Source organism: Trachypithecus francoisi, unplaced genomic scaffold (genome assembly GCF_009764315.1).
Source record: "Trachypithecus francoisi isolate TF-2019V2 unplaced genomic scaffold, Tfra_2.0 Lachesis_group3, whole genome shotgun sequence".
Classification (NCBI taxonomy): domain Eukaryota; kingdom Metazoa; phylum Chordata; class Mammalia; order Primates; family Cercopithecidae; genus Trachypithecus; species Trachypithecus francoisi.
The window spans coordinates 109,936,101-109,961,010 of NW_022681468.1; the positions used below are offsets into that span (position 1 = coordinate 109,936,101).

General features: G+C 50.1%; 1 protein-coding gene across 5 annotated transcripts in view; it reads left to right on the forward strand.

The window, feature by feature from the left end:
* The window catches only part of RASGRF1 (Ras protein specific guanine nucleotide releasing factor 1), a 127,319-nt gene that overhangs the window by 57,063 nt on the left and 45,346 nt on the right, over positions 1-24,910 (forward strand). For all 5 annotated transcript variants that reach the window (XM_033189252.1, XM_033189253.1, XM_033189255.1 and 2 more), the window contains exons 7-13: positions 345-538; positions 1,130-1,239; positions 4,777-4,895; positions 7,151-7,311; positions 12,178-12,241; positions 14,370-14,506; positions 16,832-16,914. In XM_033189252.1, coding sequence (XP_033045143.1) covers positions 345-538; positions 1,130-1,239; positions 4,777-4,895; positions 7,151-7,311; positions 12,178-12,241; positions 14,370-14,506; positions 16,832-16,914 — 868 coding nt within the window. The remainder of the gene's footprint in view (positions 1-344; positions 539-1,129; positions 1,240-4,776; positions 4,896-7,150; positions 7,312-12,177; positions 12,242-14,369; positions 14,507-16,831; positions 16,915-24,910) is intronic.

Here is a 24,910-nt window from a genome sequence, read left to right on the forward strand (position 1 = left end):
AGAGGGACCCAGTTGAGAGTCATTGGCCACCAGGACTCCTGGCAGCTGGGGGGATCCAGGTGGCACCCCATAGTGCCCACTCTACCTCCTCTCTCTGACACTCCCATCACAAGTGTCTCTAAGAGTCTGTGATTCTAATGTGGTCCCAATGACAGAGGCCCACCTACTGGCACTGGACAGGGCAGTGGTCCTGGAGTCATCCCCAAGAGCAGAGATGTCTCTGGGGTGAGGAACTTGAACCTGGCCCCTGGCCTCTCTGGGTGTAGCTGGGGGAGCCAAGGGCCTAGGGGATTCTGTCCCCACCAAGCTGCCCTGGCCACCCACTGACTGCCTCATCCTTCCAGCTGACCTGTTTGACATCCTGCTGCCCATGCTCAACATCTACCAAGAGTTTGTCCGCAACCACCAGTATAGCCTGCAGATCCTGGCCCACTGCAAGCAGAACCGTGACTTTGACAAGCTGCTGAAGCACTACGAGGCCAAGCCTGACTGCGAGGAGAGGACGCTGGAGACCTTCCTTACCTACCCCATGTTCCAGGTGGCATCTGGCCCTGCCTGGGTGGGGGAGAGTCAGGGAGGCAGGCATGGGGAAGGGACCATGGCAGGCAAGGGGGCTCAGTGTTTAACGTGCCCCAGCTCTGGGTTGCCAGAGGGGATGGGGGAGGTGGTTAGGGCCAGCAGCGGACGATGCTGGGTGCAGGGCAAGCTGACTGTGGGCCTGTCCACCCACCTTTCTCTCCTGGCTCCTGAGCACCCCACACCACCCTCAACCAGAGGAGAGCCCTAGACAAGACCCTGGAAGAGCCTCCAAGTTAGAGTCTGTGACCAAAGGGCAGCCTATCTCCTTCCTCAGTTCTGCTCATGGAAGTCCTCTGGGCTAAAAACCATTCTCTCTCTCTCCCACCACCCCCCTTCATGCTCTCTCTCTTTCTCTCTCCCCGCACCTGCACCCTATGCCCATGTGCTCGCTCGCTCTCTCCCTCTTTCCCCCGCCCTCGCCACCTCTTTCTCCCTCTCCCTCTCCCTCTTTCTCTTTCTCTCTTGCTCACTCCCTGTCTGACCCTGCCTTGCTCCCCGGCCCTGCTTCCCTGGCTCTTTCTCCACCCTCACCTCTGCCACCTGCCCACAGATCCCCAGGTACATATTGACCCTCCACGAGCTCCTGGCCCACACACCTCATGAGCACGTTGAGCGCAACAGCCTGGACTACGCCAAGTCCAAACTGGAGGAGCTGTCCAGGTGAGGCCTGGCTCTTCAGTGCACCAGACCGGCAGATGGGGCAGGGCTGAGGACGCCCCTCACCAGGAGTTCGCTGAACCCCTGACAAAGCTCGAGTTCAGATGGGGATTGTAAGGGAGGGGCACAGCTTGCTGCAGCTCAAAGCAGAGTCCCCTGGAGTGGTCCTAAGGGGGTTACAACTCAAGCCCTGGTGGGCAGGAATAGTGGGTGCTGTGCTATCCCTGGCACAGATGGGGCCCGAGGAAGGCTCCTGGGCGCTCAACATCTCCCAGGAGAGGGAGCTGTCTGGGACTCCCAGGCACTCTCTGCCTGTTTCCTCTGTTCTCCAGTGTCAATGTGTCAACACCTGTGGCCATAGGAGGCCCAGAGGGGGTCCTGGGTGACAGGCCCTCATGTGCCCAAGGCTCTAGTCAACCAGTGGCAGGTAGTGGCAGTGGGTGGATAAGCACATGGCTTGTCCAATCTAGTGCCCCGGTCCTCTGGTCAAGGCCCCTCACCTGGCCCTCTTTCAGCCCCTGAAGCCCAGAGGGAAGCTTCCTCTGCAAGGGCAGACATGGGGGAGCACGGAGGGGCTCTTGCAGCACCCCAGGCAACAGACGACTGTGGTCATCCAGGAAGAGGTTCCAGGAAGAGATTCAGATCCTGGATGCAATGGGATTTTCTGATGGATTTGATGTGGAAAGAGAAAGAGTAGAGTCACGGGTGATTCCAGGATGTGGGGCTGAGCCACAAGAGAGTGGAGGTGCCGTCAACCGAGCTGGAGAAAACTGCAGCAGGGACAAGTCTGGAGGGGAGTTCAGGAGCTTTCTTGGGAGCATGTTGAACCTGAGATGCCAATTCAATGTCCAAGTGGAGATGACAAGAAGGGACTGGGGAATTTGAGTCTGGAGCGGAGGGGAGAGAAAAATCCGGTAATCATCAGCTTGCAGATGGTGTTTAAAGTGACAGCACTGGTGAGATTGCCAAGGGAATTAGCTTGGGCAGGAAAAAGATGAGAACCAGAGGCTGAGCCCGGGGGTATCCACCCTGTGAAGACCAAGAGATGAGGAAGGGCCTTGTGGTCAGAACTGGGCTGCCAAGGGCTACAAAGAAGGGTCAGTCTGCAGGGTCTGGGATCCAGCCCCGACCCCTACCCAGGACACTGCCAAACACTCAGTGCCCTAAAAGTCTTCCTGAGGCCGGCAAGGGGCAGCCAACGAAGCCACAGCTCCCAGCTGGGTGGAGAGAGGACCAGGCTGGACCAGCACAAGGTATAGGGTGCCCCCTGATCCTTCCACGACCCAGCCGAGTTGCACACCTGAGTGGAGAATCAGGGCAAGGATGCCATCAGAGTGTGATTGCAGAGTTGCAGAGTAACAAAACCACTGATCAGGAAGGTGGAGGGACTCCAGTCCTCCCATGCCCAGGGATCCAAATCCTGCACACTCTTCCCCAAGGAAAAAGGTTTGGGACTCCTGTAAGGCAGCAGGGCTCCTCCTTGCTGAGGGATATCCTATCCTGTTGCAAACAGAGCTGCAGGTGGCACATGGTGCCGAGGTATTTGACATAAGACCCTGATCCCTTATCTCCGGGATCCTCGGTGTGTGGCCTACTCTTCCTTCCTCCCACCCAACTACCTGTACCTGGCCCTGAACCCAGCTCCAGTGGCACAAAAGGTTTTCCTATCACCATGACAGTATCCCTTTCATTCTCCTCTCACGTTCCCCCAGGGAGGAAGCCATTAGATAGCCAAACTTCTCCTAGGCTGCGCTCAGAAACACTCCCCACCTCCAGGGACTGGGCCTTCATCCCACCTTTTTATCCTGACCCCTATATTCTCTGCTCACTGATAACCCAAGTCATCATTTCCAGGGCTCCCAGGAGCCTCACAGCCTGGAAACTCTCACCGCCTTCCTAGAGCTCCCACATGTGTGCATGTGGGTCCCGAACACAAACCCCACTTGGGGCTGGAACTTAGAATGTGTAAACTGCAGCTGCTCAGGAAAACTAGTTTTGCTACCTTGGAATTACCCGCCTTGTGTTTTACCAAACACAGGCTTCCCCCACAAAATCCCACCCTCATCAAGAGAAGGGTTTTAATTACCATTGGCTACTTCCATAATGAATCCATCTCTAGGGAACTAGCATGTGCCCAGAGGTGCCTCCCTCTCAAACATCAAGCAGGGGCCTGGGCTTCCAAGAAGAGCATTGCTGGGGAAGAAAGGGGGAAACTGAGGCTCCCAAAGAAGAGACTCCAGCTAAGGGCCCCGGTCCATTTATTAAAGTGCTAGTCTAGTGAATTTAAGCCTAAAATGCATGTCCTTAACCAGGAAAGATAATAACAACTCTTTTGCAACCAATGATAATATCATCAACAATGACTACTACCCTTTATTTAAGCAGCTGTCATATGCCAGGCATGGCATGGCATGGGCGAGTACCTGAAATCCCTTTTATTTCACCTTCACCCCAGCATTCTGTAGATGAGGAAACTAAGGATCAGAGGGATTGAGGAATCTGCTCAATGTCATGCTGATTCAGTTAAGCACAGATCCATCTCCGGAAGAGGCAGTGTCATCTTTATTTGGGGTTTAAATTGGATAATGTCTATGAGAGAAGTTTGTAAGCTACACATATTAACCAGCCCTTTTGTTGGTCTTAGCTGTAGAAATTCAGGCATCAGCAGCAGATAAAAGGTTTTGCTTGGAGTAGGTGGGGTACTTTTGCCAGAAGCCCCCCTTCCCCACTCCCCAGACCCTGCCCCTGCCAAATTCCTCACTACCTTCCCAAGACTCCTGGAAACCCACCAAGGCAAAATTGGCGGCTCACACCCACCTTTTCCCACCAACGCCATTTTTTAAAAGCTATTGGATGGCGCCACCTCTCGGAGAGGAGGGGTATTACAGTGGTAAATAAGGGAGTTGTCTATATTCATGCTAAGGTCAGCCAGAGCTTACAGAAGTAGGCTAAGGTCAGTCATCCCCTGAGCCAGTGGGATTGCCAGGTGCTCCAAAAGGTAAGCCATTTCAGGACCCAAGCAATATTAAGGACACAACTATGCAAATATTTGGAGAAAGAGCATTCAAGAAGAGGAGACAGCAAGTGCAAAGGCCCTGAGGGAGCAATGAGCTTTGTTCTTGGGATGGGAATAAGGCTGGTAGAAGGATGAGGGTCAGGGTCATGAACATAGGATGTCTCCTCTATTCCCATATCCTTCCCAGTGCTGAGCTGTACCTGCTGTCTGTTCTACATAGTTTGGACTCTAAAATCTGACAGAGCTGCTTCGTAGCTGCTGACTTCTGTTTTCTTTTTTCTGAAATAAGAACAGTTGCCTCCTTGAGCTGTCAGAAGGATAACATGAGGTCATGTCTATGCAGTGCCCGGCATGCAGCAGGCACTCAGTAAATACACACTCCCATCCCCTCCATGACCACAGACCCCACCTGAGAATCTGCGTACCAGGCTTTCTTCCTAGGTCTGCCCAGAAGCCTGGCATTCTCACCTCCCTGGGAAGTGGGGGCAGCCTGTCTCTGACTGTGCAGCTTCCCATCCCCACAGGATAATGCACGATGAAGTAAGTGAGACAGAGAACATCCGGAAAAACCTGGCCATCGAGCGCATGATCATCGAAGGCTGTGAGATCCTCCTGGACACCAGCCAGACCTTTGTGAGACAAGGTATGGCCTCTCCACCCTGTCTCTCCTGCCCCCACCAGGTGGGCCCCAGCAGCAGGAGGGAGGCGGCACTCGGGGACACCACCAGTTGGTTTGGCTGCTACATGCCAAGACCTGCCAGTGTGATTGCAGAATATTCCCAGGCTGCTGGCGGAATGCAACAGCTATATGTAGATGTCAGTATCTATACATATAGATGCAGATATTATTGGTTTTCGCAGTTTCCTTCTCTCCAGATGTAAACAGAATTCTACCCAGATGGCCTTGGTTTGTCTATTGTGTGTCATAGTAAACATCGACATGTTCTTTTTGGGGAGAAAGTATGGGGCGGGGGATGAGGACAGCTAACAGTTGTCTCTGTGAATAAGAAGCATTTTCAGTGTCTGGGAGGAGGTCAGTGTTGGGTCCATTTCCCTGTCCTTTCCTCATCATCCTCTGCTGCTTTAGAGAGACCATTTTCACAGTGGTTCTCATGGGTAAAAGGTCTTTCCCACACTTTAGCCTTGCTTCCCTTGAGAGCAGTGATTAAGAGGCACAGCCCAGTTGAGAGGGGCGGGTGAAGGCTCTCTGTGGCTCAGGGGACTGACATCAGAACTGCAATGCATGTGAAATTCACCACATTCAACTTCCGTGTTTTGTGGGAGACTAAGCTCCTGCTGGCATGCCTCACAAGTGACCTCCACCTCAAACGGACCTCCAGAGTCTCTTCTCTGTCGCCCTGGGATTCTCTGCCTAATGAAATACTTGCCAGCGCCTCCCGCTGGCCTATGCAGCTGCCTTGGACAAGGGTATCACCTTTTCAGAGTTTTGTCCCAGCCCCTGTGTGTGGTGGTCCCTATGTCCTTCCCCAGGCCCACCCTGTGACCTGCTGAGCTCAGAGCCAGCTCTGCCTGTTTCTCAGCTCCCCTTGGGCTGTGTTGGGTGTTCTCTATGCCAGAAGTATTCTCACATAGTATTTTAGGCCCCCTCTGAAGGAACCCCAAGTGGACCTGGCTTGGAAGTAGCCCAAGAAATGACCCCTCCTGGGGTGGCCAGTATCCCCACAGACCAGAAATCTGCTCCATCACCCTGAGCCAAGACATTTTCTCCCTCTCCAGCTGGGCTGGACCTGAAGACAAAATGAGTGGATTCTGCAAGGTGTTTCTCACTTGTCAGTCATGCAGCCAACACTGATACCTGCCCTGCTCATGCCAGACCTACAGCGGGTTCTGGGGACACTCAGAGAATAGCCCCAGCCCTGCCCTCCAGAAGCCTATTGTACAGAGGGAGAGAGTCATGAGGGGACAAATGCAGGAACGTGTGCCAGGTGGATCTCCCTGATGCAAGAGGCAGAGCAGTGGCCTGGAGCAGGACCAAGAGAGTCACGAGGGCTTTCCCAAGGATAAGCAGGAATTCACAGGGAAGACAGAGTGAAGGAAGGGCTTTTCAGTACTAAGAGTGACACTCAGGCTAACTTGACCTGGAACTACATGTGAGGCAGAAGGGGACAATTCCAAGAGGGCAGGCTGGGAGGTGTGCCCAAGCCAGACTGGTGGGAGGCCTCGAGTGCCTGAATCCTGGGGACAGTGAGGAGCTGTGGACGTCAGTGGGGAGGGTCCTGTAGGGTACGTATTAGGGTGGGGAGACCAGAGTAGGGCAGCAATGGCTTTCATGACAGGCACCTACTCTGCTCAGTAATGGCTTCCTAGAGTGCTGTGCTGAGGACTGAGGGGCTCTGTCTGAGCTCTGCAGTATGGTGCAGTGATTGATTGGTGATGTCTACCATGGCTGTGGACAACAGGAGTGCAATGTATCTTTTTTTTTTTTTTAATCTTAGTAGCTATCTTTTTTACAAATAGGATGGGATGCAGGTTTTGCCCTAAGCAGTTCCCAGCAGGAGTGCAATGTATCTTGTTAACCCCTCGGGGCCTGCAGCCGGCTCCCCACTTATTCAGCCCCCTGCCATCCCCAGACCTCAGTCCAGCCCTTCATTCTCACCACATGGGCCATGCCCTTTGGGGTTACCTTTGCTTGCTGAGTCCCTAGCCCCTGCTGGCACATCAGTGGGCACTGCATGGAGCTTCTCTGATCACCTCTCATTCCCCAACCATCTGACCCTGCAGAGAGGCCTAAAGGAGCATCCCAGGAACACATTTGCCACTGGGAACCAGAATGGACTTGTCCTCTGCTGCTGCCCCAGTATCTCAACCTTCAAAGCTGGGTCAGAGGCAAAAGTCACCCCAGAAGATGGGCTCAGGGTCTCTCTCCTCCACCCACAGGTTCCCTCATCCAGGTGCCCATGTCTGAAAAGGGCAAGATCACCAGAGGGCGCCTGGGGTCTCTCTCCCTAAAGAAAGAGGGTGAGCGACAGTGCTTCCTGTTTTCTAAGCATCTGATTATCTGTACCAGAGGCTCTGGAGGGAAGCTTCACCTGACCAAGGTAAGGGCTGCGGGAGAGGGGCTCAGGGGCTGCCCAGTGAGGGTCACGCAGGTGCTGTCCTGGCCATAGGGTCTATGGGCCCAGGTGGTGGGCAGGGGTGTTGGTGACACATGCATGCACACACGCACAGATGTACACACACCCCGTAGTTTGGCCAGTTGGAGCGAGCAGAGCTTGACCAATATTCCACTAGCGAAATCCTGGGAGATGGGAAGGTGAGAACCGAGGGCCTCAGATTCCCCATGCTGGGCACCTGGGCAGAGGAGCCAGAGGGCCTGGACAAACCCCTAAAAGGCATGTGTGTGTGCATGTGTGTCTGTGTGTGTTTGTGTGTATGTATGTGTGGTGTTTTTGTGTCTGTGTGTTTGTATATGTGGTGTGTGTGTATGTGTACATGCATGTGTGTGTATGTGTGCATGGTGTGTATGTACATGTGTGTGTGTCTGTATGTGTTTATATCTCTCTGTGTGTATTAGTCCATTTTCTTACTGCTATGAAAAAATACCTGAGACTGGGTAACTTACAAAGAAAGAGAGGTTTAATGGATTCACAGTTCCACATGGCTGAGGAGGCCTCACAGTCATGGTGGAAGGCGAAGGAGGAGCAAAGGCACGTCTTTCATGGCAGCAGTCAAGAGAGCGTGTGCAGGGGAACTGCCCTTTATAAAACCAGCAGATCTTGTGATACTTATTCACTATCACAAGAATAGCTTGGGAAAAACCTACCCCCATGATTTGATCCCCTCCCACTGGGTCCCTCCAATGACAGGTGGGGATTGTGGGAGCTACAATTCAAGATGAGATTTGGGTGGGGACACAGCCAAACCATATCAGTATGGATATATGTGTATATGTGTTTGTGTCTGTGTGTGTGGCGTGTATATGTATGTATGTGTATATATGTGTGTCTGTATTTGTGTATATGATATGTGTATTTGTGTATAGTGTGTGTAGGTGTTTGTATGTGTGTTGTGTCTCTGTGCATTTGTGTGTGTTCAGTGTGTGTGTGTGTGTGTCTACGGTATATGGCATATGTATGTGTGTATATGTGTTGTCTTTCTGTGTGCAGGTGTGGTGGGTATGTGTGTGGTATATGTGTACCTATGTGTATATCTGTGTATGTTTATATGTATGTATGTTGTGGGTGGGTGTGGTATATGTGTATATGTGTGTGTGTGTCTGTGTGTGGTGTGTGTATGTTTCTGTGTACGTGTGTATGTATGTGTGACGTGTGTGTGATGTGTATATGTGTGTGTTTGTATGTGTGATGTGTGTATGTGTGTATCTGTGTGTGTCTATGTGTGAGCTATGTTGTGTGTGTGTGGTATGTGTTTTTGTGTCTGTGTATGTGGTGTGTGTGTGTGTCTGTGTGTGGTGTGTGTGAGGGGCAGGGTGGAGGGCCTCCACTGGCTGAGGGCCAAGGCATCACTCAGAGCCTTTCTTTCATCTCCACCCCAAGGGAGCTCTGACAGAGCCCATCCCAGTGACCTTCTCAAGCATTCCCTCCTCCAGCACAGGAGCCCTGGAGGCTGCTGAGCTTCTCCACACGGAGCCTCTAGACCTCACAGCCCTGTGTGAGGCCCCCAATGCTCAGCTAACCAGCTCATCCCTAAAGGTGGAGGGAATGAGTATCTCAGACCTGCTCCTGCCTCCTCGTAGGCCCAAGGCCTTTGCTCATGCTGTCTGTTCAGCCACACAGCCTCCTCTCCCCTGGCAGACCGCCTTCACATCCCTAAAGGCCTGTTCAGGTGCCACCTCTGCTGTAAAGCCTGTGGCCTGGGCAGGATCTCCTATCCCCCGACACAGCCCACTGCTTGTCTCATTGCTCTGAGCTCCACATCAGTACCAGCTCCATCCCTTACACACATGTGACCCTGGAAAAGACCCCTGCCCCTGTCCACACTTCTTCTATCAGATAGAGACATTGGCCCTCACAGAGACATTGCACAGATAAGTTAGCGCTGAGCTCACAGTGGGTGTGGATTTGCTGTGAATTAGGAAGCACTTGCCTCTGTGAGCTACAGTCCCCACAGTCCTGCATTCATCACCTTGGAAGCCTGAACATATTGTGGCCTGGAAAGGGCCAGAGGGTGCTCTTAATTAAGCCACAGCATCAGAGAAGCCATTCTTCCAGACCCTGGATGCCTGGCCCTTAACCTCCTGCAGAGCTAACAGACCCAACAATGGCTTCAGGGAGTATACTGCTTATGTTCACATAGCCACAAATTAGCTGGCTGGCTGCACAAGGGGAAATTAATTTACAAATATTGAATACTTCTGTTTTAACCAAATTATGTATCAAGGAAAGCTTTCATTATTTATTAGCTCTGGAGTGTCTACTGAGAAGAGCTCTGTCTAGGCTTGGGGGTGGCAGGGGTCAGTGGGGACAGGTTAAACTGAAGACACGAAGGCTCTGAAAATCCAAAAGCGTGTTTTTATGTTTGTTTTATTTTATCTGGAGTTTTTTGTTTGTTTGCTTGTTTGTGTTTAGTTTTTTGTAGGGGTTTTGGGGGGTTTTTGTTTGTTTGTTTTTGAGATGGAGTTTCATTCTTGTTGCCTAGGCTGGAGTGCAATAGTGCAATCTCTTCTCACTGCAATCTCCGCCTCCCAGGTTCAAGAGATTCTCCTGCCTCAGCCTCCCAAGTAGCTGGGATTATAGGCACCCGCTACCATGCCTGGCTAATTTTTGTATTTTTAGTAGAAACAGGGTTTCACCATATTGGACAGGCTGGTCTCGAACTCCTGACCTCAGGTGATCTACCAGCCTCGGCCTCCCAAAGTGCTGGGATTACAGGCATGAGCCACCGTACCCAGCTGTTTTTAGTTTTAAAAGTCTGTTAGCACATTGGTGAAGAACATGGACTCAGAAATCAGCTCAAATCCCAGCACTGCCATTCACCAGTACTTGGCCTCAGACAAGTCACCAGGCCTCATCAGGCTTCACTTTCCTTATCTGCATAAAGGGTGTGGAAATACCTTCTTCATAGGAGTGCCGTGAGGAGTAAGTGAGGGAGTTCTCATGTCAGGTACACACTGCATGCTCACTGGATAACAGACATTGTCACTCTTAATTATGTAATAATGAACTTGTATTTCTAATATCAAGCCCTTACATAATGCTTGCTATGGGGCAAGAACTCGCTCAAATACATTATGTATATTTAATTCCCAGAAGAGCCCACTGAGACGGATACTATCATGTTCCCCATTTTATATAGATAAGGGAAGCGAGACAGAAGAAGCCAGCACATGGCAGGGCTGGGATTTGAACCGAGCCAGTCTGGCTCCAGAGTCTGTGTTCTTAATCACTGTGCTCTACTCTCCAATAGCCATAAGCTAAAATTCAAATCACTTCTCTTGAAATATCACAAGTGGCAATAGAATGCCTTAAGTCCTTTCTGAAGGGGGCAGACTACAGATCTGCAAGATTTAAAACGACTGTAAGAATTTTTGAGACCCTGAAGTAAGACAATGTCAGAGCTAGATGGGGCTTTCCAAATGATGATGTCACTGGGCAGGCTTGAGGCCCAGTGGGTTAGTCCTGGGGGCTAATCCAAGGCCATCAAAGAGCAAAGCAAGAAGTCAAACCCAGGGTTTGGCGGTCCACTTTGCCTCCCAAGGGGCAGCCTGCTCTGCAAGCGCTTTCATATATAAATTAGTCACATGGCCAGGTCTCCTTATTATTCATTGTTGTTTTACTTCAATCTGTTGCTATGTAATAAATTACCCCCAAATGTAGTAGCTTAAAACAAACATTTATTACCTCATAGTTTCCCTGTGGGTCAGGAAATCAGGAGCAACTTATCTGGGTGGTCTTGGCTCAGGGCATCTCAGGGGTTTGCAGTCAAGATGTCAGCTGGGGCTGCAGTGTTCTGAAGACTCAACTGGGGCCAGAGTATCCTATCCTTTTCCAAGATGGCACACCTCCATGGCTGTTGGCTGGAGGCCTCAGTTCCTCATTCATAGACCTCTCCCCACAACATGCCAGTTGGTGTCCCCCAGAACAGGTGATGCAAGAGACAGCAAGAGAGCAAGCAGGAGGCTGTGATCTCCAAAGTGGCACACCATCACTTCTGATTTATTCTTTTAATTAGATGTAAGCCACTAAGTCCAGCCCACACTCAAGAGGAAGGGAATTAGGCTTTGCCTTTTGAAAAGAAAAATGTGACAGAATTTGTGAACATGTCTTACAACCACCACAGCTGTGGCCACTCTTATTTCTCACTACAATATCAAGGGACCTCCTACCCAAGAGATGCTCACACACTCATGGATGGGAGGCATTTTTCCAGGTATTCCTAATAATTAAAAATAAGTAACGGACCAGGACTGGGATCGGGCCCTTGAGGCTCTCTCCAGACTCACTGCTAACTTGCCAGGGGACCTTGAACAAGGCATGCAACTTCTCTGTCTTCATTTCTTCACCTGTAAAATGAGAATTACAATACCCATAAGATCAGCCTCTGTCTTCCTGTGGGTAACCTGATAGCTTTGGCCCAAAATGGGGGATTTCAAACCTCTGCAGACTTAAGGCTGTGAAGCGATGCCCTGGAACTGCTGTGGAAGCAAGAAAGGGTCGAGCAGGCCAGGTTCTGGCCGCTCCACCCATGACCTGAACTCAAGCTTGGATGGGGGAGGGCCTCTCTGAGACAATCCCCTTTGACCCACTTCACTGAGCTTCTTAATATGAGGATAAAGTTCTTCCACTGAAAAAGCAAAATATCCACTTGGCATATAATATATCCATACATCTGTGTGTGTACATGGATGCTCCTTGTTAAAGTCCCTTCCAGCCCTATCATCCAGGGACTCCTAAACCAGCACATCTACCCCTCCATCCAAAGTAGCCCCTGATGCTCTTTTTCAGAACGGAGTCATATCCCTCATTGACTGCACTTTATTGGAGGAGCCAGAAAGCACGGAGGAGGAAGGTGAGTGTGAAGGCTGCATGGGCGCATGTGTGTGCTTGCACAGACACACACATGCTCACTCCTAAAGGTTGGGCCAGGCATTGGTTTCTTTGGGAGGAAGGGAGGATGCTGAAGTGCAGAGGGGAGGTCCACACATGCCCTCATGCACGCACCCTATTCAGTCCCTGCTACAGCTGGGCTCTGCTCCCCTCGTACTTCCAATAAGGTGTGGAGAGGCCAGAGCCTGAGGCTTTAAAGAAAGAGCTCCCAGCCCAGCAGGTGATGACCCTGATCCACCTTCCTGGTTCCTTCCAAGCTCCTTGGGCTGCTGGGCCAGTTGGCACTGTTAGGTTTTGGGGTCATGGCATCTCGGTGAGCACCCCTCATTCATGCACCTGCATGTGACATGCACAAGGACTCTCAGGGCCACATGCTGGGAGCCAGGGAGACACCCAGCCCTATCTCTGTCCTGCAGTAGAAAAGGAAAGAATGTGCAGGGGGCACTGACAGAGGGATTGCAGGGCTGAGGGTCCTGAGAGAGGGAACTATCCCCTAGCAGGGACCAGGAGGGGAGGCAAGACCTCAGTGAGAAGGGACTGAACAACTCAAATGGAGCTGAATGGGGAAGTGCACAGAGGGCAGAGTCCTTGGTGCTGTGATGTTTGATGGGATTTACCTCCCAAGGCATCAGAATTGGAGGTGGGGTCATTATTCAGATTAGGGGGAGTGATCACTACTGTTGGGCCAAAGTTGGCACTTATCTCCCTTCTTTACTGACCCCAAGCCAAGACCCTCAGAGATGCCTCTGGATACCCTGCTCTGTGGGGACACCAGCAGGACCCGTGCTCTTTTCCCTCCTCAGACTGGGCATCCTGGGGTGGGCTGTGTCTGAAGCACCTCAGCATCGCAGGCCCAGCATGGCATGGGGATGGGCATGGGCCTGGAGGTTGCCACACACACACTTGGCAAACACAAACACACACACACATGCCCTCATGCATGCACCCTGTTCAGCCCCTGCTACCACTGGGTTCTGCTCCCCTCATGCCCTTCCAATAAGGGCCAAACCAAGTGGTTCCCCAAGGGAAGAATAAACGAGGAGGCAGCTTACCTGGAGCCTTCCTACAAGTGCAGCCTTCTTTCATCTTGGCCACAGCAGGTCGACAGGAAAGCCTAGACTCAAGTGGCACTATCGGACCCCAAGGCTCTTTACCCTCCTAGGCCCAGGGAGGTGGGAGCATGGCCACAAGCGTCCCCCACCTGAAACACGCTCACACACAGGCACCCACTTCTCAGAGACTCCAGCACAGTCCCAGGACAATGGGCTCCCCCGTGCCCAGCAAGGACTCCTAAAATTCTCAGGTGTCAGAACTGGAAGGGACAGGAACCTCAGAAATCAAGTCCCACTCCTGTTGTACAGGAGGACATCTGAAGCCCAGAGGGGGAAGGAAACCACCTCAACATCGCACAGCCATAGAGCTTCAGAGCAAAACAGAACCAAAGCAGGCCCTTTACACCATTAACCCATTCAGTGCATCCCCAATTAATGTGAGTGCATTGAAAAGAATCTTGAAGCCGTGGTCTTAGTTTTCCAAATAAACAGCTTTCAAGACTTCAAGGAATTTTCAGGTTAAGAGCAGTAATAAAAATACCTAGGATTCACTTTTGCTTTGGGGAGCTCTAAACTGAACTAAATGTCCAGTCCAATCCATAAAAGTTTAAGATCTTGAAGTTCCTCATTTGGCCCCAGAACCACCTTGGGGGTAGCAGGAGGGCCTGGCTGTGAGGCCCATTCTAGACCTGCCCTGGCTTGGCCGCCACCCTGCTGGGAGCCTTGGACAAGTCCTCGCCCGGGACCTCACCTCCATTGGTGTAATGAGGGCAGAGGGCAGACTGTGATTCCTAAAGGCTCTCCTGCTCTGAATCTGGAACTGCCCCTGAGTGGTCGTAAGCTACATCTTAGTTTTTCCATCTTTGAAATGGAGATTCCCCACTTAGGAAAATAATATTCTGAAAGTAGCAGCAATTGGCCTGGTGCCTTACCAATGCAGAACCTCCACCGGTACGTACGACAGGGACCAATAAAACATTTTCCAACTGAAAAAGTGTCCACATTCATGCTGCTAACTTTATGTTTTACAACTGGAAGCCAAAGGATCCAGCCAAGACATAGATCACTTGGATTTTAAAATTGGAGTGGAGCCAAAGGATTCCCCGCCCTTTACGGTCATCCTAGTGGCCTCGTCCAGACAGGAGAAGGCGGCGTGGACCAGTGACATCAGCCAGGTGAGTAGCGTCACCTGTTCCTGAAAGCGAGCGGTCCCTTCATGCCTAACCAGGTCAGGGACTTGGCTGGTGGGGAGATGGGGAGGGGCGGTGGAGTAGCTGCACTGTTCTACAGGGAAGATACAAGAATCTTCCAAGTCTACAGCCGTACCCAAAGCTGAGCTCAGCTAGTCCATCCCGTTTACAGTCCCCTGGGTCACCTTGAAAGTGTGGTCTGGAAACCCCTCTTGCATCTGTACCACCTAGCAAGGTGATTTTTAAAACTTCAGTTTCCTGGACCCTTCTCCCCTTTCCCCACTACCCTGCTGACCTACAAATCTAAATTGTTGGCATGTGACCTGTAAATCCACATTTTAGTACATGCCCCAGGTAATTGATATGCACAGAAAAGTCTGAGCATATTGGATGTAATGTTCACAGTGAGAGAACGGTCTCCCTGAAAGCCGAGGGTAGCTTCTTCAGTGAGTCGGGGCAGCTACCTAAGATCAAACCCAGCCTCAACTATGCACACGGAATATTTAGTTTTGCTTTGGCCTGCTGCAAGCATTAGGGTAATTCGCCCTATTTGGAGCATTAACCAGGAAGCACAGACTTTCCCAGGTACCAGTGAGCAGACCCAGAGTGCCCATGGGTGCCTAAAGTACAAGGGGTGAGACTTGAGTCCAGAAAGAGGCTGTCAGCAGCATCGGGGTTCAAGCCCCAGGACAGGCCCCTCCCTGAGCCCAGCAGGGGCCTGTGATGGAGCCTTGGTCATCCTCTCTGTGGGGTGGGGTGGTAGGAGAGCAGCCAACAGCAGGAGAAGGGGAGGGAGGTTGGTGGCCCCCCATGGTCCAGAGGGTTGCAGGAGGCCTGTGCCTGTAGGAACTGAAAGGGCAGGGCAGCATCTTCATGGGACCTAGGACGGCTGCCCTTGCTCGCGCCCCACCTTCTTGGTTTTGTGCCCCTTCCAGGCTCCCCTGACTGCCGCTCCCAGCCTTCCTTCTGGCCCACCTGCCCATCTCACAGTCCCAGAGGAGTAAGGCGGGTGGGATGATGCATAGCACATGCCTGTTCTGAGTCTTCCCACGTGTCTTCAAAACACCCAGGAAGCCCTGGAGAAAACTGCAGACCCTGAGCTTGGCCCTTTCACATCCCCAGTGAGCTGCAGCCGTCAAAGGCCCAGGGCTACTTGCCCGGAGGGTGCCCACCAGTCCTCTGCCCTCCTTGCAGCTGTTGTGGATGCCAGTGAATGGGTCAAGGTGGGAGTCCTCTGGCCCCTACACCAAGCCCTCCTGCCTCCATAACACTCTGAGCCCCTGGCCAAGTCTTTGTTTTGCAGTTGCTGGTAGAACCAAAGCTAGAGAGATTGTCAGGTGGGTGAGAGAAGTGGGACTGAGAAATGCAAAGGGCAGAAGCCTCCCTCATTGGGGTCCTGGCCCTGCCCAGAAGTCTGGGCCTGGGAGCTCCACCACCCACTGTGCCAGCTCTCAGTTGCTACTTCCCAATGACTTTGACACCCTCCTCCCTGCAACACACACATTCTCAAAACCAGAAGATTCTGTAATGTGCCACCAAGGCTTCCCCATCGCTATGCCAAGAAGAAACCCTCTCATGGCAGAAATGTGAAGACTCAGGGCAGGGGACAGTGCAGGGGAAAAGGGGCAGCCCCCCCAAGAGATGCAGGTTTTATTTTTGTTTGGGCGGGTACTTTTTATTCAAAGCAAAATTTGGATTTTGAATATTTTTGGAGGCCAAGTGAAATGTACAATCATCTGTAGCCCTCCTGCCAGTAGCCTTGCCTTCCCCAGGACCCCACACCCATGCATTCTTCATATAGAAAACCATCCACAGCATCCAAGTGTTGGCACTGTGATGGTCAGAGCACAGAGAGAACAGTTCAACACCCCCGTGCAGGGGGGCAGAGGCCCTGCTGGGCTGGCCTCCCAGGAGAGAGATCCCACATCATCTTGGATCTGATCTTGTCCTTGACACTGGACCCCAGAGGTCAGCAACAGAATGGTCAGTGGCAGATGCATTCATTTTGCATCCCAGTGGTTGTTTGCAGTCAACTCATTGAGGTAGAAGTCATTATCCCCACTTCGCATATAAGGAAACTAAGACTTGAGATCAAGTAAGTTCCTCAAGGTCACTCAACTGAGACTTGACTTCTGGCCAAAGTCTAAAGGATGCTCCACGCTGACCCTGCCTTTGCCAGGACAATGCCCTTGAAGCTTGAGGACCCTGTGTCAAGCCAAGGCATATGAACTTTACAGTTGGCAGAGCTCCTGGTGGGCCTGGGTCCAGCAATGGAGAGCTTTCACGCTGGGGTCCTCTCTCTGATTCCAGTGTGTGGATAACATCCGATGCAATGGGCTCATGATGAACGCGTTTGAAGAAAATTCCAAGGTCACCGTGCCACAGATGATCAAGTAAGTGCCCTAAACCCCTCTTGACCAGGCAGCATTCCAGAGACTGAGTACCACAAGGCGACAGCCAGGACACTGGGATGAGCCAGCTACTGGGGTTCAGAGATGCTGGGCTTTGTCTTTGGGGGTGTTTTGGATATTTTCTTGTTTGTTTGTTTTGAGTTGGGTGATTGCTATTTGGATGATTGCTTTGGTTTAGTTTTTTTTTTTCTTTGTTTGTTTTAATTTTTTATTTATATAGGTTTTGGGAGAACAGGTGGTATTTGGTTACATGAGTAAGTTCTTTAGTGGTGGTTTGTGAGATTTTGGTGCAGCCATCTCCCCAGCAGTATACACTAAACCCAATCTGTAGTCTTTATTTTTATTTATTTATTTTTATGGTTTTTTTTTTGTTTGTTTGTTTGTTTGTTTGTTTGAGACAGAGTCTCACTGTGTCACCCAGGCTGGAGTACAGTGGCACGATCTCGGCTCACGGCAACCTCCGCCTCCCAGGTTCAAGTAATTCTTCTGCCTCAGCCTCCTGAGTAGCTGGGACTATAGGTGCCTGCCACCACGCCCGGCTAATGTTTTGTATTTTTAGTAGAGACAGGGTTTCACTGTGTTAGCCAGGATGGTCTCGATCTCCTAACCATCTCGTTATCCGCCAGCCTCAGCCTCCCAACGTGCTGGGGTTACAGGCGTGAGCCATTGCCGCCCTGGCTCCAATTTGTAGTCTTTTATCCCTAACCCTCTTCCTACCCTTTCGCCCTGAGTCCCCAAGTCCATTGTGTCATTCTTATGTCTTTGCATCCTCATAGCTTAGCTCCCACTTATGAGTGAGAACATATAATGTTTGGTTTTCCATTCCTGAGTTATTTCACTTAGACTAATAGTCTCCAGTCCTATCCAGGTTTCTGTGAATGCCATTAATTCCTTCATTTTTTTGGCTAAGTAGTATTCCATCTTATACATATACATGTATACCACAATTTCTTTATCCACTCATTGATTGATGGACATTTGGGTTGGTTCCACATTTTTGCGAATCGTGCTGTTATAAACACGCATGAGCAAGGATCTTTTTTGCCTAACGACTTATTTTACTCTGGGCAGATACCCAGTAGCGGGATTGCTAGATCAAATGGTGGTTCCACTTTTTGTTCTTTGAAGAATCTCCACACTGATTTCCATTGTGGCTGTTCTAGTTTTCATTCCCACCAGCAGTGGAGAAGTGTTACCTTTTCACCACACCCACGTCAACATCTATTTTTTTTTTTTTTTTTTTTTTTTTTTTAGTTTTCTATTATGGTGCTTTGGCTTAGTTTTGTTATGGGTCATCTGTTTTGTACATGTGGATTATTTTTGTATTTGGCTGTTTAAAATATAACATTAGGAATGAAACTTTATGTACTCTTTTTTAACAACTATTTTTCTTTTCCTAATTAAAAAATGAATACATAGAACATTTCAAAAACCAGAAAAACCAAAACACAGGCTCCAGGACCACTGTGTTTGTTTGAACAATCCCCAGAGACAAGAGGGATTTAGCAGGTGTCCTACTAAATGCAGCTCTCCAAGCCCTGGGTCATGCATCCTCCCTCACCTGCATCAGGCACAATTATCTTGCGGTCACCTGCATGCCTAACCCCCTCACCATACCCTCCTTCCGCCCCAACCCTGAAGCCCAGTGGCTCTCTGACCTCAATTCCCATCTCTGAGTTCTGAGCCTGCCTTGCTCACCTGGTGCATGCTAGGACTCTGTTCCCACCTGGGCCATGTTGCTGTTGCCAGAACAATCATCTGGGTAACCCAGGCCTCTTTGCTACTTCACATACATGCTCTGGGGAACCGCAGAGTTGATGCATTTAATGCAGAACATGATTTAATGTGTGAAATCCTTTGTTTCCACTCGCCACCAATCTGAAGTCAAGCATGATGTGAAGTGAGCCCTTTATGAACCTACTGTGTGCCAGGAGCTAGCCGAGGCAGTTTCAGGTCCACCAGGTCTTTAAGCCTCTGCACAAGTTGATAAGGAATTATTCCCCTCATGACTACATTGCTGAACAGGTAGTGGGGTACAGCAGGAAAGTCTGGCCTCGAAAGCAACAGCCCTGGTCACCAGCCCTAGCTTTGTGTGTGACTACAGACAAGTCGCTTAACCTTTCTGAGCTTGGGTTTCTCACGTTGTAAATGGGGGACGTGATAATACCTACCTACCTCCTAGATCCGTTTCAATAATCCAATAAAACTCACAGCTGGAATTACCATTATATGTTTAGTGAGTATCCACTCAATTACCATTATATGTTTAGCGAGTACCCACTCATGCTCTGGAAAGGGTGCACATTGAGACAGCCAAAGGAGCAGATGAACTTTGGGAGGCCAAGGCGGGTGGACCACTTCAGGTCAGGAGTCCAAGACCAGCCTGATCAACATGGTGAAACCCCATCTCTACTAAAAATACAAAAATTAGTCAGGCCTGGTGGCACATGCCTGTAATCCCAGCTACTCAGAAGGCTGAGATGGGAGAATCACTTGAGCCTAGGAGGCAGAGGTGGCATTGAGTCGAGACCTCACCACATGTATATATGTATATATGTTTTTTATATATGTATATATAATATAATATAATATAATATAATATAATTTATATTACTACAATACACAATTTTATGTAAAATAATATAAAATTTATTAAAATGTTATTAATTTTAATAAAATTAAAATCACCTATGAAAGAAAAAATAACAAAATTTTGAACTATGATGGTGATAAAGTGAATGGAATGTCCAGATTAAAATGACAACTTTAAAGACCCATCTGCTACCAATCTAAAGCCTGGCTTCCTTCACAGGAGGACCAGTGAGGGGACCAGGGAAGCAGAAATGAGCAGGTGGGGTCTCTGTCCTCGGGAAATTCATCGTTTAGTGAGAGAGAGACACATAGAGAGAGTATTAGAAAGCAGTGTAGCGCATGCTGCAGAATGGAATCTGTGTAATCCAGGTGAGGTCCAGAGGATGAGTGACAGATCTACCTGGCACAGTTGAGGATGGTTTCTTATGGAACGGGACATCAGAGCTGGCCTCGAAGGATCAGTTGGACTTTGCTAAATGACTGAGGGGGAAGGGCATTCTGGAAAGAGGGCACAGCATGAACATAGGTTCAGAGGCAAAAAAGTGCATGGTGTTTGGGGAGAGTGCAGGGTTGGGGAGAGTGACATGTCATGAAGGCAATTGTGGTCTCCAGGTACACTACCAGACAAACTATTCTAGAGGCTTTGGAATAGATTCATAGGCTAAGTTAAGATGCTTCATTTTGGGGCCTAGAGTATTGATTTTTTTTTTGAGACAGGGTCTCACTGTCACCCAGGCTGGAGTGCAGTGGTGTGATCTCAGCCTACTGCAGCCTCAACCTCCTGGGCTCAAGTGTCCCTCCCACCTCAGCCTCCCAAGTAGCTAGGACTACAGGTGTGCACCACCACACCTGGCTAATGGTGTATCAATTACAAACACATAGCAAGACACCAGGGAAAGGAGATGGGATAGCTGCTGATGGAGTGAAGTTTGAACCAAGGAGCCCATGCGATGGAAAACACTTGGGCCAATGGCACAGACTTGCCCTCTCCCCGGTATAGGGGCGAAGGCCTGGCCACAGCTGCAGCCATCAGTTCATCTGGAGAACAGCTACACCTTTCTCTGCATTTCTTGGGCAGGGGCCACAAAGGGTCAGAATAGCCATCACCAATAGGTGGCTGACTTAAGACCTAATAAATTTGAATGTCCCATATGCTTCATGAATATTAAGCATAGCATCAATATTTGTCGCCTTGTGGCTATTTAGTGCCTTTGGTCCCTCTGTCCCTTCCTATGTTCAGCATGCAGATGCTCTCCTTGGTATACTGTGTCTAGTGTAAGTCTTCTGTACTTAGCTTCATCTATCTTCCTTATTTATTTCTCTTTCTTTTATGGCCCAATTTGACTTTCTTAAATAATATAGCGATCCATACGACGTAGTGAAAGATGGGGCTGGAGCAGTGGGCAAGGGTCAGATCACCGTAATGTGACAGGCGAGGAGTGGGGCTTTGTTCTGTAGGTGATAGAGACAAACCAGGGGAGTGGCAGGCTCCCTGCTGCTGGCCACTCTGATGGGGAGATTGGGGAGTGGAGAGCCTAGCTGGAGAAAGGTGTAGGGATGATAGGCGGGGAGTTGGGGGTATTCCTCCCATATGTCTCCCAAAACATGCTGAGTTTCTAGTACAGTTCCCTACTCTCAGACTGTGAGTCAAGAGCATCCTGATTTTGGGTTTGCAAGACAAAGGCATACACCCTATGTGTCCCAAGTACTCCCACTAGCCCCTAACATGATGCCTCCAGGCCTTACCACAGCAGCTCTGTGGGTGGATGTAGCAGTCAGGGTCTCAGGTCAGCCACCAGCAACCCAAAACTGAAAAGTCTTCTTCCACCTGCCAGGCTCCTGGGGCTGAGGCTCTGCCCCAACATGTGACCTCAAGAGCAGGTAGACTCAAGGTGGGGGCACTGTCCCTGGGAAAAAAAGAAAGAGAAAGTCCTTTTCCCTTCAGGCAACGCCTGTCATTGATGCCTGGGAGACAGGAATACCACTTGGAGCATTCATCAAGAAGTGTTGGAAGATCAGAGAAAAGCAGATCTGAATTTCCAATGAGAAAATGTTCACATTCTAAGGCACTGAATACACTTTCTAGCAGGGATAGCAAGTATCTGGCACTCAAGCCAGTCATCTCCCATCCAAAGTCCCTGGCAGACATTGCTAATGGATCACAGCACTCTCTTGTGTTGAGTCTGGAAGCATAGCCCTGGGCCACTGCCACCAGTCTGCCTACTTTAATGCACCCTCCCATTTTGCAGACAGGGAAGCGGAAGTCCAGGATAGTTCTGCAGAATATTGGGGATATTACCGGGTGTGGTGACTCTTGCCTGTAATCCTGGCACTTTGGGAGGCTGAGGCAGGCAGATCAATTGAGGTCAGGAGGTCGAGACCAGCCTGGCCAACACAGTGAAACCCCATCTCTACTAAAAATACAAAAAATTAGCCAGTCATTGTGGTGCATGCCTGTAATCCCAGCTACTCAGGAGTGTGAGGCAGGAGAGTCACTTGAGCCCCAGAGATGGAGGTTGCAATGAGCCGAGATTACACCACTGCCCTCCAACCTGGGCGACAGAGTGAGTGAGACTCTGTCTCAAAAAAAACAAAAAAGAGGCCAGGTGCGGTAGCTCACTCTGTAATCCCAGCACTTTGGGCGGCTAAGGTGGGCAGATCACAAGGTCAGGAGTTCCAGACCAGCCTGGGCAACACAGTGAAACCCCGTCTCTACTAAAATACAAAAAATTAGCTGGGTGTGGTGGTGGGCACCTGTAATCCCAGCTACTTGGGAGGCTGAGGCAGGAGAATCACTTGAACCCAGGAGGCAGAGGTTGCAGTGAGCCAAGATTGCACCACTGCACTCCAGCCTCGGCGACAGAGCAGGGGTCCATCTCAATTAAAAAAAAAAAAAAAAGAGTATTGGAGTTACCAGAGGCACTGGAACCAACGGTGATTGTGAGGTTTAAAACAGAAAAGGGGCTGGGCACGGTGGCTCACGCCTGTAATCCCAGCACTTTGGGAGGCCGAGGTGGGCGGATCACGAGGTCAGGAGATGGAGACCATCCTGGCTAACACATGGTGAAACCCCGTCTCTACTAAAAATACAAAAAAAAAAAAAAAAAAAAAAATTAGCCGGGCATGGTGGCGGGCGCCTGTAGTCCCAGCTACTCAGGAGGCTGAGGCAGGAGAATGGCATGAACCCGGGAGGCAGCAGAGCTTGCAGTGAGCAGAGATGGCGCCACTGCACTCCAGCCTGAGTGACAGAGTGACAGAGCGAGACTCCGTCTTAAAAAAAAAAAAAAAAAGAGAAGGAAAGGGACAGGAAGGAGTAGAGAATGTGGGGGCTTTTCTTCACTTTCTCTTCCCCCTCCAGTAAGCAGGAGCCCACAGAAAAGGTGCTAGAAGCAAACCCTTGCCAGAGGGGTCAGATGATCCCTATTTGGATGCCAGGCCTGGGCTGGATGCTTTGGGATCCATGATGTGGGAGTGGCTGTCCTCTCCCTCTGAAACATGCAGCCCAGTGGGAATGACTTGGCTTCATTTGAGAGACAGTTCCTGAGCCCCTTCAGCCTCCAGGGCTGGACATAGCCCTTACTCGATGTTGCTGTCCCAGGCACTTCCTCCAGCCCAGTATTTCTTTTATTAGTGCTTCTTCACAGTTTCTCGCCTTCCTTTTGAGACTTTTAGTGTTGACTAAAGGAAAAATGATCAAGCTTTTAAAGAATCCAGGTATCTTTTCTTTAAAAGCCTTCCTGAGGACTATAGACGGAGGCTGGCAGCCCGGGAGCCGCCCTTCAGGGAGGTCCTATCAGATCCCAGCACAATGTTTCAGCCAGCTTACATGCACGTAGGGGGTTCAGCACCTGCAGAATCACATCAGACTTGCTGAGAAGTGACATTGAAGCAGAATCACATAAAGGTTTGGGCATGAGAATACATCTGGTTAGAGATGACAGAGGCATCCTCACTAATCCCATCAGACGTCATCTTATGTTTGGGAAAGGCAAAGACAAGGGTCATTTATCTTGTAGGGAGAATAGAGACTCAGGCAAGAGACCTGGGAGGCCATATGCTCTGGCCTGCTTTGTCCTCAAAGCATCTTTCCAGAGAGCTGCACATCATCACAGAGTCGGGGGCCTTGTGGAGTTATGCCGTGGAGCAGAAATGAGCAGGCGTGGCTTCTCTCGTTTGCTACTTTGTCTCACAGCAGTGAGAGGTCCTCTCTCTGTCCACTGTGTGTTGCTTCCATTTTCTCTCATTTCAACCTCTTTGTCCTTCTCTGATTTCTAGGGCACTTCCACAAATGTGTTTAATAGACCACTCTGATTTTCTGATTGTCCGATCTGCCATTTCCTGAATTCATCCCAGCCTTCAATTCAGCACTCTTGTTTTTCACATCCAAGAAATCCTTCTGACATCAGATTACTCCCTCTTCATGGTTGCTTCTCGAGGTCCCATAGATGCAGTGTATATTTTCCTGCATCTTGGTGGAAACCAAATCAGGAGTCTTCTAAAACGTTTTGTGTCTTGGAGCAAAGCTAACTTAGAAGGCAGCATTTCCTCAGTTTCTTTGGAATGGTCTCTTTTTGAACTGCAGTATCCTTTCAGGCCCTGTGCTTTTCCCATATTGTTCTCATCCTAAAAAGAAATCCCCCCACCCTGCTTATTGAAGGTGCTCAATAAAGGTTGTTTGTTTATTTCAAATCCCAAGAATGCTTCCAAAGAAAAGCATTTAAGAAAGATAGTGTGAAAGGGAGGCTATGTCCATTTGCTCGCTTCCTCTGAGCACTATCTACACTCCTAGGTAGAAGATACCCTCGAAAGAACAGGTGAGCCAGGTGCAGTGGCTCACGCCTGTAATCCCAGCACTTTAGGAGGCCGAGGCAGGTGGATCAAGAGGTCAAGAGTTTGAGACCAGCCTGGCCAACATGGTGAAACCCCGTCTCTACGAAGAATACAAAAATTAGCTGGGCATGATGGTGTGTGCCTGTAATCCCAGCTACTCGGGAGACTGAGGCAGGAGAATCACTTGAATCGTGGAGGCAGAGGCACTCCAGCCTGGGTGACAGGGCAAGACTTCATGTCCAAAAAAAAAGAAAAGAAAAGAAAAGAAAAAACTAGATAGTCTGGGCACAGTGGCTCACACCTGACATCCCAACACTTTGGGAGGCCAAGGTGGGAGGATCTCTTGAGCCCAGGAATTCAAGACCAGCCTGGGCAACATGGTGAAACCATGTCTCTACCAAAAAATACAAAAATCAGCCAGGCATAGTGGCATGCACCTGTAATCCCAGCTACTGGGAAGGGTAAGGCAGGAGGATCGCTTGAGCCCAGGAGGGCAAGGCTGCAGTGAGCCAGGATTGTACCACCGCACTGCACTCCAGCCTGGGCAAATGAGACC